The sequence below is a fragment of the Macaca fascicularis genome, chromosome 14 (assembly GCF_037993035.2).
Source record: "Macaca fascicularis isolate 582-1 chromosome 14, T2T-MFA8v1.1".
In the NCBI taxonomy this organism is placed as follows: Eukaryota; Metazoa; Chordata; class Mammalia; order Primates; family Cercopithecidae; genus Macaca; species Macaca fascicularis.
This window is the reverse complement of record NC_088388.1, coordinates 12,839,523-12,855,321: the sequence shown is the minus strand read 5'-3', so window position 1 is coordinate 12,855,321 and position 15,799 is coordinate 12,839,523. Positions and strand designations below refer to the sequence as shown.

General features: G+C 51.5%; 1 protein-coding gene across 1 annotated transcript; it reads left to right on the top strand.

Moving 5' to 3' along the window:
* Positions 1-4,806: 4,806 nt before the first annotated feature.
* On the top strand, positions 4,807-14,975 carry LOC135967249 (pepsin A-1-like). The gene is made up of 9 exons (XM_065529699.2): positions 4,807-4,913; positions 5,395-5,557; positions 8,143-8,260; positions 9,125-9,243; positions 9,923-10,122; positions 12,054-12,170; positions 13,194-13,338; positions 13,440-13,538; positions 14,661-14,975. The coding sequence occupies exons 1-9, from the start codon at positions 4,858-4,860 to the stop codon at positions 14,808-14,810; spliced, it is 1,167 nt and encodes a 388-aa protein (XP_065385771.1). The 5' UTR covers positions 4,807-4,857; the 3' UTR covers positions 14,811-14,975.
* Positions 14,976-15,799: the final 824 nt, after the last annotated feature.

The following is a 15,799-nucleotide window of genomic DNA, read 5'->3' as shown; positions in this document are numbered from 1 at the left end:
CCTGCACTGATCACTTAACCCCTCTGAGCTATGTCATTTGGGAAAAACTGGGGGTAATCGTATAATAATTTTTTTAAAAATAATTCAAAGCATTCAGAAAAGCACAAAGAGCCACAGAAATATAAGCACTGCTGTGTTGAGGGAGGTTTGCAGATGACCTGACCAACAATGTCACCTTTCCCCTTTTCAGATCACTCACATTGCCTGAGCAGAAAACCACCTAGCAGAGCACTGAAAAGGTCTCAAAACACAGAAGAGCAAGAGGCAGCCAGGTGGATCTTTCTGGAGATTTCAACGAGGTGTCCAGTCCTGTTTTCTATTGCTGAAGACACTGATGACAATTTAACACACATTTCATGACTTACAACAACTCACATTGACTATCTCACAGTTTCTGTGGCTCAGGAATCCAGGCTCCATACAACTGAGGCCTCTGTCAGTCAGGGATGTCAGCCTGGTCTGTGGTCTCATCTGAGGCTCGACTGGAGAAGGATCTGCTTCCATGCTCACATGGTTGCTGGAAGGATTCAGTTACTTACAGATTGTCACACTGAAGGCCTCAGTTCCTTGCTGGCTGTTGGCTGGAGGCCACCCTTGGTTCCTTCCCCTTGGGCCTCTTTATAGGGCAGCTTTCTTTCTCAGAGCCAGCAAGGGGAAGAGTCTATACAGAGAGTGTGCTAGCAAGACACAAGCTATGGAGCCTGTATAATGTCATCGCAGAAGCAACGTCCCATCTACTTTGCTGTATCCTGTTGGTTAGAAGCAAGTCCTGCCTACACAAAAGGGGAGGGGATTACACAGGGGTGTGAACACCAGCAGCATGAATAATTGAGGGCCATCCTAGAGTCTCTCTGCCATACCCCTGAATTGGTGGCAGCAAGCATACCAGCACCCCTCAGGATGCTAAAATCTCCAATGTGGAGAAACATTAACATCTTCACCAATCCGAGAGCTTCCCCTCAATGCGATCCAAATATCCATCCAGGTGGAAAGAAAGAGCCCCTTCCACACCAGTTTTCCCTTGAACTGATCACAAACGCACCAAAGGCACGGCCTATTCCTACCATGCTCAGGGATGTACCCCCAGCAGCTAGAGCATCCCTGCACGATACACAGTGAGTGCACAATCAGGCATTCAAATGAATGTGTTAAGGTGCTTGCAGGTTTCTGCCTGGGGAATCTTCCTTCTACTTCCCAAATATACTTCTCCTCTGCTCAAAATTCCCATGTGGGCCCAAGACAAGCTGTGCCCCCAAAACCAGCACCCATCCTTGGGCTCCAAACTCCCTCCCTTCCATCTGGTGGCAGCCTTGAGTGAGGGGATTCCATCTGGTGCCCCCAAAACTTAGGCAGGCATCGTCAGGACCATCAAGTTCTTCATATGACTGCTAGGATCAACCCATACTTAAGGTGATGGATACTCCAAATACCCTGACTTGATCATTACTCTTTCTATGCATGTAACACAATATCACAGGTACCCAAAAAATATGTAAAATATTATGTTTCCATAAAGAGAGAGAGGGCCAGGTGTACTGTGGTTCACTGTAATCCCAGCACTTTGAGAGGCTGAGGCAGGTGGATCACTTGACCCAAGCAGATGGAAACCAGCCTGGGTCACATAGTGAAGCCCTGTCTCTACAGAAAATACAAAAGTTAGCTGGGTGTGGTGGCTCATGCCCTTAGTCCCAGCTACTTGGAGCCTGAGGCCAGAGGACTGTTTAAGCGTGGGAGGTTGAGGCTGCAGTAAGCCATGACCATCCCACTACATTCCACCCTGAGTGACAGAATAAGACCCTGTCTCAAAAAAAAAAAAAAAAAAAAAAAAGACAGAGAGAGAGAGGCTTGAGAGGGAGGACAGAGAGAGGAAGAGAAGCAGGCACCTGAAGACGTGAACGTGGGAAATACAAGGGCTAGTCATACTGGAGAGAGATTGACAGTTAAAAAAACAAACAAACGGCCGGGCGCGGTGGCTCAAGCCTGTAATCCCAGCACTTTCAGAGGCCGAGACGGGGGGATCACGAGGTCAGGAGATCGAGACCATCCTGGCTACACGGCGAAACCCCGTCTCTACTAAAAAAAAAATACAAAAAACTAGCCGGGCGAGGTGGCGGGCGCCTGTAGTCCCAGCTACTCGGGAGGCTGAGGCAGGAGAATGGCGTGAACCTGGGAGGCAGAGCTTGCAGTGAGCTGAGATCAGGCCACTGCACTCTTGCCTGGGCGACAGAGCAAGACTCCGTCTCAATTAAAAAACAAACAAACAAACAAAAGAAAAAATAATGAGCCCAGGATTCACATTTGGGGCACAAACATGTCAACTAACAGGGAAGTCTGAAATGTCCACGTGTTTCCTACTAACCACCACTGTCCCTGAACTTATCCACACTGCCCACTTCTGAATACTTACCTGGAGGCACTAGGGGTAACTTGGAGATTTTATAGAACCTGTAGCTCTCATGGCTGGACAGTCTGAGGATTCCCCAGGGGATGTGATTTCAGAACAAGACCCTGAGACAGGGCTTCCTATCTACCTGGTGACCTACCACCTCCCCTGTCCTCCTCCCCAGTAATTTATTCATCAGAGTTTTCACTCTACTTTGTCCACTGAATAAAAGCTCACAAAGTGGAGGATCCATTACGTTGGTAAGCATCCTCTTTTTTGTTGTTGGTGGTGGTGTTTGTTTGTTTGTTTGTTTGTTTGAGACGGAGTCTAGCTCTGTCGCCCAGGCTGGAGTGCAGTGGCAGGATCTCCGCTCACTGCACTGTCCGGAATTGGTTCCTTCCGGTGGGTTCTTGCTCTCGCTGAATTCAAGAATAAAACCGCGGACCCTCAGGGTGAGTGTTACAGTTCTTAAATATGGTGAGTCCAGAGTTTGTTCCTTCACATGTTCAGATGTGTCAGGAGTTTCTTCCTTCCGGTGGGTTCGTGGTATCACTGGCTTCAGCAGTGAAGCTGCAGACCTTCTCGGTGAGTGTAACAGCTCTTAAAGGTGGCGTCCAGAGTTGTTCCTTCCTCCCGGTGGGTTCCTGATCTCACTGGCTTCAGGAGTGAAGCCGTAGACCTTTGCAGTGAGTGTTACAGCTCATGAAGGTAGTGCAGACACAGAGAGTGAGCAGCAGCAAGATTTATTGCAAAGAGCGAAACAGCAAAGCCTCCACAGCCTGGAAGGGGACCCGAGCGGGTTGCCGCTGCTGGCTCCGGTGGTCTGCTTTTATTCCCTTACTTGGCCCCACTCACATCCTACTGATTTGTCCATTTTACAGAGAGCGGATTGGTGCCTTTACAATCCATTAGCCAGATACAAAAGTTCTCCAACTCCCCACCCCATTAGCTAGACACACAGTGCTGACTGGAGCATTTACAAACCTTTAGCTAGCAACAGAGTGCTGATTGGTGCATTCACAATCCTTTACCTAGACACAAAAGTTCTCCAAGTCCCCACCCGACTCAGAAGCCCAGCCGGCTTCACCTCTCACAACCTCTGTCTCCTGGGTTCAAGCGATATTCCTGCCTCAGCCTCTCGAGTAGCTGGCATTACAGGCACCCACCACCATGCCCAGCTAACTTTTCTACTTTTAGTAGAGATGGGGTTTCGCTATGTTGGCCAGGCAGGTTTTGAACTCCTGACCTCTGGTGATTCACCTGCCTCAGCCTCCCAAAATACTGGCATTATAAGCGTGAGCCACGGCACCCAGCTAAGCATCCTCTTTCTAAGTCACTCACCCACGAGTATGAATTCTTTGCCCAGATTGCTTTGCTCCATTGTAGCTGATTTCAGCCCAGTTGTAAGCCTGGAGCACCTGGAGAAATCACACCCAGGTGGGATCCCAAAGGTGGAGAGGGTGGGAAGGGAGCAAAAGAAAGAGAAGAGGTGCAGAAAGAGAGGGACACAGATTCCAAAGAAATACCTGGCCGGTCGGTCTCAAGTTTGCCTCCTCCAGGAAGGGAAGGCAGCATTCTCCCGGTGCTCTCTCCCTCCTCCCCCATGTACTGCGCACATCCCCTTCCCAGACTCAGCCCTGTTGCCACCAAAAGCAAGCTAGAAGTCCCATAGGCTACTCACATGCCCAACAACCCCACACAATGACACTAAACTGGGGAATTGTGTCCTGAGTCCCAAATGACTGACCCCCAGTGTGCTGTGACTAAGCAGTGACCACAAGCAGTACCACCTATCACTGAGTCGGGGAGCTGCTCTCTAAGAACCCCAGCGGCGTGCCCCACTGGGACAAATCAGGCCACCTGGGGCTCCATCCCATCTATCTGTCCAATGCTGTGCTAAACACACTTGTAACCAACTTTGTGGAAATGCTCAGCTTGTAAAATGTTAACGTGGGCCCTTGTCAATGCTAAAGAAATAAGCCTGTGACTGGGCGACAGAACAAAACTCCATCAGAAGAAAGAAAAAGAAAGAGAGAGAGAGAGACAGAGAGGGAGGGAGGGAGGGAGGAAGAAAGGAAGAAAGAAAAGAAGGGAGGGAGGGAGGGACAGAGGAAGGAAGGAAGGAAGGAAGGGGAAGGGGAAGGGGAAGCAAAAGAAAAGAAAAACTAAGCCTTCAGGCAATTGCTTCTCTCTCCCTCTGCGGGTCAACCCCCATGGCAACCTCCCACCCCCGCCCCTGTCCGCAATGGCGCAAGGTTACAATGGAAAGTGCCTCCACTGGAACAGTCTCAGAACGTGACTTGGGGCAGCGACAATCTTATCAGGAGCTTTTCTGTTTGGGATCAGGGGAACGGGTGACTTTCCAAGAGGCCGATAAGGCACGACCCAAGTTGCATATAAGGGGCAGCTCATGCTGCTGCTCTGCACCTTCCTCCCGTCTTGCTTCTCCCTGGAGTTGGGACCTGGGAAGAACCATGAAGTGGCTGCTGCTGCTGGGTCTGGTGGCACTCTCTGAGTGCATCATCTACAAGTGAGTCCCAGTGGCATGGGTGTGAAGACGCCTGCCTCTCACATCGCCCTTCTTTACTCCTGTGTCTTCCTTCTTCCCTTTTTTCTCTCTCTGTCTTTGGCTGTCTCCATCCCCCTTTTCTGCTTCTCTCTCCAACCTTTGGGAGGCAGCTCTGCAGACCTGGTTAAAACTCGGGCCCAGCCCGAGTCTGGTTCCCAGCTCCAGCCCTAGTCAACTTAACTTCTTTGCATTATTGCACAGACGTGGGAGCATCTCCCTTCCTTCCATCTTCCTCTCTTAGAACAGCTGGTTAAGAGTCCAGCCTGGGTTTGGTTCCAGCTCCACCACTAGGCAGCTGAACTTCTTTGCATTATTGCACAGAAGTGGGAGCGTCTCCCTTCCTTCTTCCTCTCTTAGACCAGCTTCCCTTCCCTTCTGGGGCTGCCACAGCACCCGGTGAGCAGAATCCTTGCCTAATTCCTCTTCCTCCTCCAAACCACAGGGTCCCCCTCGTCAGAAAGAAGTCCTTGAGGCGCAACCTGTCCGAGCATGGCCTGCTGAAGGACTTCCTGAAGAAGCACAACCGCAACCCAGCCAGCAAGTACTTCCCCCAGGCGGAGGCGCCCACCCTGATAGACGAACAGCCCCTGGAGAACTACCTGGATGTGAGTGTGTGGGCAAGCGGCGAGGCCGGCTCTGAGGACTTGGCCGGCAGGAAAGAGTGTTTCCCTGGGGTCTTGGAGGATGGGCCGGGGCTCTGAGGCTCCAGGCAGTGACCCAGGGTCTGACCCTAGCTGTCAGTGGCCCCGGGCAGGCAGGAAAGTTCACAGAGCTGTTGCTTCTTGTTCATTCATTCATTCCTTCACTCGTTCATGCAATGTTCATTTCTTCTGAGCGCCTCGTTATATGTCAGGGCCTCTGTGGGGCTCAGGAGGAAACAGCAGTGAGCAAAGTCATAGCCAAGGAGAGAAAGACAGTAATCAAGGAGTCTTGCAAACCAATGAAAAGAACAGGCAGCAGGAGGACCACAGAGTGAAGGTGTCACACTGCGAGACTCTGCCACTTGGGCAGGGAGCCTCCCGGGAGCCATGCAGGAAGAGCGGGAATTTCCAAGAGAAGACAGAACTCCGCACAGCCTGATCACTTGTGCCGAACCCTGTGCAGGCGGGAGCACAGGGCATTTGAAGGAGAGCCCAGAGGGAGGGAAGAAGGGTGCTGCAGACTGCGGCCCGAGGAGCCGAGGGGTGGACGGAGAGAGGCTCCATCCTAATTGCCACTGATTTATCTCAAACAGGGGGTGACAAAATCAGATCCGAGTTTCAGAAAGATCACTCTGACTTTATTATTTGAGAACCGACAGCAAACACCCTGCCTTCCCACAGATATTGTATGTCCCCTCTGTGCCTGGCACAGGGCAGAGGGCACAGAGCAGTGATGACTGTGGTTCAGAGATTGGCCTCCGCCATCCAGCAGACCTGGTGCAAATGTGGGTTCTAGCGCCTCTAAGTCACAGGACTTTGGCCAAGACATTTAAATCCTCTGAGCCCATTTCTTGGTCTGGAAAACAGAAACACTAATATCTACCAACAGAGGTTGTTGCCAGGAATTCACGCAATCATGTTTTCTGGAGTGCTTAGCATGGGGTCTGGCAGGCCCTTGGTAAGAGGCTTAGTTAGTGCGTTTATTTAGTTAACAAATATTTGGCAAATATTGGCACCTCTCTATGTGCCAGAGGCTATGCAAGTGGCCAAAACAATAGTGAATAATCAAAGTTCCTGGAGCTTATATTCTACAGGGGATGACAGATAAGCAAGCGTGGAAGATAATTTCAGGTACTGATGAGGGCCAAGACAAATTAATTAATTGGACTATGGGGAAAAAGAAGATCGAAAGGGAGCAAATTTAGATAAAGTGGTCACAGAAGGACTGTTGGTAGAGGGGACATTTGACTACAGACCCGAATGATTGATTTTTGAAAAAAAGATCAGCCAAAGAAAGATCTAGAATAAACATTTTCCTAGCACAAGGAATAGCCAATGCAAAGGCCCTGGGGCAGGAGTGACTAGTCATCACCAAAGAACAGCAAGCAGACCAGAGTGGCGGGAACAGAGCCGGCAAGCGGGGGAAATGCTGCCACTCAGAAGAAAAATACTGGTTGGTTGGCTGAGGTGGGTGGATCACTTGAGGTCAGGAGTTCAAGATCAGCCTGGAAACATGGTGAAACCCCGTCACTACTACAAAAACAAAAAATAGCCGGGCGTGATGGCACACACCTGTCATCCCAGCTACTTGGGAGGCTGAGGCAGGAGAATCACTGGAACCCAGGAGGCGGAGGCTGCAGTGAGCCGAGATTGTGCCACTGCACTCCAGCCTGGACAACAGAGCAAGACTTGCCTCAGAAAAAAAAAAAAAGAAGAAAAATACTGGCAATGCCCTTTCTTGCAACCTGCTCACACATCTAGATGTAGAAATAAGAAAACCAGCCAGGTTTTCATCTTTAGGTGGCTTGCTCAGCTTCTGATAAACAATTTAAGGCACAAGCACTTAAGCTGTCACTTGCCCGGTGCTAGAAGATTCCACCCCCATCCTCTGAGAACATGTGCTGTAAGGATGGGAAGACTGTGACAGACAAGACAATGGCTGAAGAGGGAGCAGCAGATTGTTAGGTGCTTGTGGTGCTTAGGAGAGAGCAGAGGGTAAATTGGGGGAGCAATCAGGGAATACTTCAAGGAGGAAGGCACACCAGGACTGGGCTTTCAGGGATGAAGGCGGTGGCTGGGAAGGAATGACAAGAACTGTGAGGAAGGCCGGGCGCGGTGGCTCAAGCCTGTAATCCCAGCACTTTGGGAGGCCGAGACGGGCGGATCACGAGGCCAGGAGATTGAGAGACGATCCCGGCTAACACGGTGAAACCCCGTCTCTACTAAAAAATACAAAAAAAACTAGCCGGGCGAGGTGGCGGGCACCTGTAGTCCCAGCTACTCGGGAGGCTGAGGCAGGAGAACGGCGAAAACCCGGGAGGCGGAGCTTGCAGTGAGCTGAGATCCGGCCACTGCACTCCAGCCTGGGTGACAGAGCAAGACTCTGTCTCAAAAAAAAAAACAAAACAAACAAACAAACAAAAAAAGAACTGTGAGGAAGGAAGGAAAAGGTAGAAAGATGGGCTGAGGAGATGACCCAGAGAGAGCCCCTAGGGAGGCCCCGACAGAGAGACCCCAGTCTATGAAATGCCCTGTCCCGGCCTCGGCAGGTGGAGTACTTCGGCACTATCGGCATCGGAACCCCTGCCCAGGATTTCACCGTGATCTTTGACACCGGATCCTCCAACCTGTGGGTGCCCTCAGTCTACTGCTCCAGTCTCGCGTGCAGTAAGTTCCCAGCCCGCCCCACCCCACTCTCGCTCCCCAGCACCAGCTGACCCTGGGGAACCCTGGACACCCGTGGGCTTCTGACAGCTCCCCCCTCAAACCTGCTGGAGCCACTTGACAGGCATTTACTGAGCACCTACTACGTGCCAAGCACTGGGCGCAGGTGCTCCACGGGGTAAAGGGATGAGTGATATGATCCCTGCGGTCAAAGATTTTCCAGTCTGTGGGGAAGAGAGAAGCTCCCCAAAATACCCACAGCCTGGGAGAGGAAATGTAGGGGCCCAAAGCAAGACAGGGCCAACGGGCTGTAGAATAGCCCGCTAGGAAAGAGTCCAGTGTGAGGAAATGGCTCCAAAGCCTGGCCCGGACAGGCTAGAGGTGAGTGCTGAGCTCCTTTAAAAAAAAAAAAGAAAAATCATTGGTTGCTAATGAAAGAGAGCTTGTCTTTGGAAGTCATGAACAATGTGTGTTGCGGGTTCCTTCCTCTTCTAATGTTTTCACCTGAGTTTTAATTAAGATGGGGTGCCTGTGTCATCATCCACATAATGGGAGCACTGGCCGCGGGCTGGGGGGTGAAAGCGCTCGTCACTGGGTAGCCACCAGCCTGCTCAGCTCAATGTTGGCCTTGGGGAGTCCCCGGTAGGCCCTTGGGGTTGCCTGGGTACCTGCCATCAGTGAAGGGTCCCAGGAGTTCAATGAGACAGGACAGAACATGGGGTCTCTTGGGGTCCAAGGGTCTAGGGGAAAAGGTCACTGCTCACTCCAGAGCCCTTCCTGGGGCCAGGGCACCCCATCCCAGGAAGACGTCCCAGCCTGTGACCTTCACCCAGCTCTGAGACTGACAATCACCACTTGCCGTTGCAGCCAACCACAACCTCTTCAACCCTCAGGATTCCTCCACCTACCAGTCCACCAGCGGGACACTCTCCATCACCTACGGCACCGGCAGCATGACAGGCATCCTCGGATACGACACTGTCCAGGTGGGCGCCTGCAGGCTGCCGCTGCATCCCGCCATCAGGCACCCCCAGAATCAGCTTATTCCAGCACGATGAGTCTCGGTGATCACAAAAGTAACCTGATTGGGGGTGCGGGCTGGGGGAGAAGCAGCAGAGATGTCACAGACGTTGCTAGCTCGGGTGGCAGTGAGTAAAAGGGTGGGCTGCCGGGAGCCATAAGCCAGCCTCAGCTCCACCCAAGCAGAATGTTATGGAGGGTGGAGAGAGTCCGTAAAGGCTCAATTCTCTACTAGCACCTCCTCCTCTTCCTCCTTCTCCCAACCTGCAGCCCCCCCACGTCCTCAAATCTCCACAAGCCCTCTCTGCTACTTTTGGGGCATGGCAGGGGTCAAAGGCCCTGATTCGCCTGGGGTCTGCTTTGCATTTCTTCATCCGTAACACAAACACACAGCGAATATCGGTTCTCCAGCAAAATCTCACACTGAGTCATAGACCGTGGCCATCTGCAGATCAGCTGCCATGGTTACCTCCAGCAGAGGAACGAGCATTCCAGGAGACAGTCCCTCTCCCCTCCTTCTGGGCTGATGCCCTAGAAGCCAAGTCCTGCATGGGATGAACCAGGGCAGCTGTGGGCCTGAGGCTGGCACCCAGAGCTCAGTGAACGTGACCTGAGGGTGAACATCATCTCGGTTCCCCCACCCAGGTTGGAGGCATCTCGGACACCAATCAGATCTTCGGCTTGAGCGAGACCGAACCCGGCTCCTTCCTGTATTATGCTCCCTTCGACGGCATCCTGGGGCTGGCCTACCCCAGCATTTCCTCGTCCGGGGCCACACCCGTCTTTGACAACATCTGGGACCAGGGCCTGGTTTCTCAGGACCTCTTCTCTGTCTACCTGAGCGCGTAAGTTGGGTGGAGAGGGGCCTCCTCCCACCTCCCCCTCCAGAGGTCACAGTGTTCTGGCCCAGCAGCAGCTGTTCAAGGCTGGCTGCGATGGAGAGGGTCTTGGGAAGCAAGGGATTTGGAAAGTCAATTTTTGAGGCTAGAGAAATGTGTCTTTGGAGAGTGATAGTGCCAAGTCTCTCTCTGACGGGCCATGTGCACTCCATCTCATTTACCAGCATCTTTATCCCCTTGATGTGCACAACTCAAATGTCCTCAGCCATTTGCCCCTCAGTGCCAGTTCCCTCATCCTTGGCCCCCAAAGATGCCACTGAAATGAATACACTTGGCCAGACACGGTGGTTCATGCTTGTAATCCCAACACTTTGGGAGTCTGAGACATGAGGATCACCTGAAGTCAGGAGTTCAAGACCAGCCTGGTCAACATGGCAAAACCCTGTCTCTACTAAAAAATACAAAAATTAGCCAGGCGTGGTGGCAGGCACCAGTACACCCAGCTACTCGGGAGGCTGAGGCAGGGAGAATCGCTTGAGCCTGGGAGGCGGAGGTTGCAGTGAGCCAAGATTGTGCCACTGCATTCCAGTCTGGGCAACAGAGCGAGACTCCATCTCAGAAAATAAATAAATAAATAAACAAACTGAATACACTTAAAACAGAACAAAATTCCATAACACAAAAATGAAAAGATTTGATCAAGATATATCATGGATGATGACATTTTTAAATCATGAAAGCAAGTTTCTTTTGTGATTTAATAAAACCTAGGTTCCATTTGTGACCGTGGGCTAATTCTAGGAATGAACAAAGAAATACATGAACAAACAAACAAATGAACAAAGAATAAATCAAATGTCAATTTGGGCTGAGTAGAGTGTTACGCAAGAATATCTGAGGGCATCATCCACTTTCTTAAGACACTCAACGTTCCTCTAACACTCACGAACGTCCTCGTCTTTTGAAAGGATTTGCCGTCATTCACTTGTTTCCTCGGTCCGTAACTACACATCTAGGTCCTCGCTATATAGCATTACACTGTGAGACGTTCACAGCAAAGGTGGGTGGGTTCAGTGAGGGGGTCATGTTTTATACATGGCCAGTTCTCCGATGACTGATTTCTTATTGCCATCTACATTTGTTCTGCATCTACCCTGAAACTGCAAAGATTTAGAAAATGAATATTGAAATAACAAGGACTCCTGCAATTTACAACAGGAAGGCTCTTTGTCATGTGTTCCTCTTGGCCAGTTGATGTTCAAGGTGGCTCTGAAACATAATCTGCCTTTATGAGCACTTAAATATTTCACGTGGGGCCGTTGTATCTCCCCAGCTAGATCTGAGTCTCTCAATCTGGGCATTATTAACATTTCAGACCAGCATAAGTCCTTGCCAGGGACTGTCCCATGCATTGTAGGACATTTGGCAGCATCCCCAGCCTCTAAACATTAGATGCCAGTAGCATCCACTACCCCCACCCAATCAATCCAAAATGTCTCCAGACATTCCCCTGGGGGCAAAACTGCTCCCAGCTAAGAACAAGAGATCTCCACCATCAAGTCCTTAAGAGCCGACACTGTCACCCATTCACATCCCTGGGGTCGCCATGGCAACTAGAGTGAGTACCACAGTGGAAACCACACATCAACCTAAAAGACCCGTGTTCTTCCAAACGTAGTTCCACCACTCCCCCGCTGTGTGACCTTGGGCAGGTGACCTCACCTCCCTCAGGCTCAGTGTCCTCATGGGAAGTGGAAATAACAGTGACAGTGTCCACTGCGTGGGCCCTGGCCTAAGAGGACAAGAAACCACATTTGTCACACCCCAGGACAGCCTGCCAAGTGCCCAATCAAGGGTAGCTCCGAGGAGCCAACAGCAGATGTTCACACAAATGAACGAACAGAGAAATTCATGTCTTCTTCCCTCACTTTCCACAGCGATGACCAGAGTGGCAGCGTGGTGATATTTGGTGGCATTGACTCTTCTTACTACACTGGAAGTCTGAACTGGGTTCCTGTTTCTGTCGAGGGTTACTGGCAGATCTCCGTGGACAGGTGGGACAGCCACAGACAGGCAGCATCCAGGCCTGGGCCCCACATCCCATTTCCTTATGGATTCATAGCTAACCAGCTTTCCAGAATCCCCCCAGGGACAGCTGACACAGGGGAACACACTCCAGGGGGAAGGCGGAAGTTGGCCCAGCCAGAGAAACCCTAGAAAGACACGTCCCGGGCGGAGGAGGGAAGAGCTGTCTGGGAAGCCGAGACTCTGCAAGGGTCAGATAGCCACTGTCCTAATAGTCACAGAGGCAGAACAATCCACCAGCATCCCTGGGGAAAGCTGGGCAACCACCTGTCCACACATCTCAATTTAACAGACCTGGGAACCAGCAATGCTCCTCCCACTCGAAGAAATGTGTCACTTTCAGTCTAGAAGTAGGGCAAAATGGCTAAGAAATTGTGTGAAGTCATTTCTCAAGAGTGAACAATTCTCCAGGACAAGGACTTTCGGTACTAAAACCGGGACCATCCCAGGCAAACCAGGACACATTGATCACCTCATGTCTGCCCAGCCATGCTAGCATTTCACCAGTTCCTCCAACTCCTGCCCCAGCCCTCTGGTCTCTGTCCCTCCCCGCATACCGTCCCCTGTTGATGTCCTCCTTCTCTCTTCACCTGCCTGGAATCCCTGGGTGTCTGCTCCCCTGGCTGCTTCCCTGCACCGCCTCTCACCCTGGACCCTGTTTTGTTCCCTGCCGCATGCCTGGCTTATCATCCTGCCCTTCTGCCACAATAACTTATCTTGCCAGCCAGGCTGGGAGCTCCCTGCAGCCGGGAACTGTGAGGCTGTCTGGTTTAGCTTTGCGTTTCCCATGCCTGGCAGAGAGTGGGCACTTGCAAAATATTTGTTGCATAAATGAATGCAGGATGAATGAATGTGTAAACGAGAGGAACAGAAATTTCACTCACTGGCCAATGGATGGGTGGGGAAGAAATGTCTGGGGTCACCTCCTGGTTCCTCCTTGGAGAGATGTACCCCTGAGGGCTCAGGAACCTTCACTTGCTTCTTGCCCTCAGCATCACCATGAACGGAGAGGCCATCGCCTGCGCTGAGGGCTGCCAGGCCATTGTTGACACCGGCACCTCTCTGCTGACCGGCCCAACCAGCCCCATTGCCAACATCCAGAGCGACATCGGAGCCAGCGAGAACTCAGACGGCGAGGTGAGTCCAGCCCCGACGGCTCTGTTCTACACTCAAATAGTGGGTGTGCCAGGCACACGGGACCAAAACCCTTGTAACTTTTCTCACCTCACTCTTTCCAGATGGTGGTCAGCTGCTCAGCCATCAGCAGCCTGCCCGACATCGTCTTCACCATCAATGGAATCCAGTATCCTGTGCCACCCAGTGCCTACATCCTGCAGGTGAGGGGGCTCTGGACCATCCACTAGAGGGGCTCACACAGAATGTGGCCACAGAGTCCCCTCTGCAGAGGGAAAGTGCGCTTCCACGAGCTGAAGCCGAGAGGCAGAGGCAGACGAACATCTGCCCCAGACAGCTCCGGAGAGAAGGAACAGATTGAAAACAAACGCAGGAATAAGAACTCGGATACAGCCCCCTAAGGGAACAAGTGAAGCAAAGGTTAATGGAGGGAAAAGAGGATTCTATTTGGATCCCTGGGTCCAAGTCCTGGGTCTGAATTACCAGCCCATTGATTCTCAGCAAGCCACAGCTCATCTCAGCCTCAGTTTTCTCCTCCAAAATGTAGACATGGCAGCTTTCCCCACCCTCAGAGTGCGGTTAGGTTAACCAAGTGAGACTCATCACATCCAAGTGAGACTGAGCTACCAAGGGTTGGGTAAAGGGAAATCCTCATTTCCACAGGCTGGGGCTTCCGACACTCCTACCATCTCTACCAAGTAGCAAATCTTTAGCTGTACGAGCCACAGGAAAACTCTCCCTTCTATTATTATAACGTCAGGTGGGAAACTGATTTTGCCAGTGGACTGATGTTACTCAACAAGAAGCACTGATGCCTGGGCTCCCCCAGTGATTCTGATTACATTAGGAGAGGGCAAGGCCTGAGCAATGGGATGGAGCTGCGGGAGTTCAAAGCTCCCCAGGTGACGTGCAGACAAGGTCACAGCCCAGTGACTTAGTGAGGCAAGAGGCTAACAGCTTCTCCGGTTTGCCCCTGGTCGGGATCAGAATAATCATGAGAAAAGGCTGTGTGGGCTGAGTTTTCACACTCCTTCCTACCAGCTGAATTCTCCCCAAGGCCTTAGCTCTGATGCTGATGTCAGGGTTCCTGTGCCTGCCAGAAACGCCAGATAATGTCCAGTAATGCGTAGAAACCAATCGTGCTGTGGACAGCTTCTACAGGCCGACTCCAGGCGAAGAACAGCCGAGTCCCTGGACACTGAGCCAGGAAGCTCCTCCTTGCATGTGCCTTGCAGCTGGACCAGGGCGCCCTGAATGTTTATCACCCAGTGCCTGTCACTGCTGAATCGGCGTCTCAACTCCACTTTTATTCTCCTTTTCTCCAGAGCCAGGGCAGCTGCACCAGCGGCTTCCAGGGCATGGACGTCCCCACCGAATCTGGAGAGCTTTGGATCCTGGGTGATGTCTTCATCCGCCAGTACTTCACTGTCTTCGACAGGGCAAACAACCAGGTCGGCCTGGCTCCCGTGGCTTAAGCCCAGGTCTTTCCAGCCACCTCCCAGGAAGATCTGACCTCCGTCCTCTGCCCACTTTAGATGTATCTAATTCTCCTGACTGTCCTTCCCAGGGGAGTGTGGAGGTCTTGGCCCTGTTCCCTGTCTTACCAATAATGTAGAATAAAAACTTAACCTACTGAAACAGGTTTTGTGGAGCTGCTTCTCTTTGCTGGTCTTTTTCCTTCACATCACTGGGGTTAGAACGCCAGGGCAGGGACCAAAATGACCACATCCACTTGGATGACACCCAACAGAGTGACCCCAGCAGCGGACACTTCATGGTAGAGCCAAGAAGACAGAGGCCTGCAGGGGGCTGTGCTGGAAGCATCATAAAACGACCTGGGGGCCAAAAATGCTGGGCTCATTCTCTTCTCATAGAAGGGACAGTGAGAGCTGAGATTGTGCCATTGTACTCCAGCCTGGGCAACACAGAGAGACTCCGTCTCAAAAAAAAAAAAAAAAAGAAAGAAAGAAAGAGAGAAAAAAAAAGAAAAAATAGCACTGAAGCTCTTAGTTGAGGGAGTCAACTTCTTACTTCTCCCAAAACCAGTAAGAGATTATGACAAGGCTGGGAGCAGTGGCTCATACCTGTAATCCCAGCACTTTGGGAGGCTGAGACAGACAGGTCACAAGTTTGAGACCAGCCTGGCCAACATGGTGAAATCCCGTCTCTACTCAAAATGCAAAAATTAGCTGGGCGTGGTGGTGCGTGCCTGGAATCCCAGCTACTCGGGAGGCTGAGGCAGGAGAATCGCTGGAACCGGGAAGGTGGAGGTTGCAGTGAGCTGAGTTCGCACCATTGCACTCTAGCCTGGGCAACAGAGTGAGACTGCAGCTCAAAAAAAAAAAAAAAGAGACAAAGATCATGAGGAAAGGAAAGCAATCAGGAGAGCCAGGAGAGGTGGACACTAATGGCGATGTCCCTAAGTAGACAGGATAGGGCAGTGTTGTCTGCAAGACATGGACAG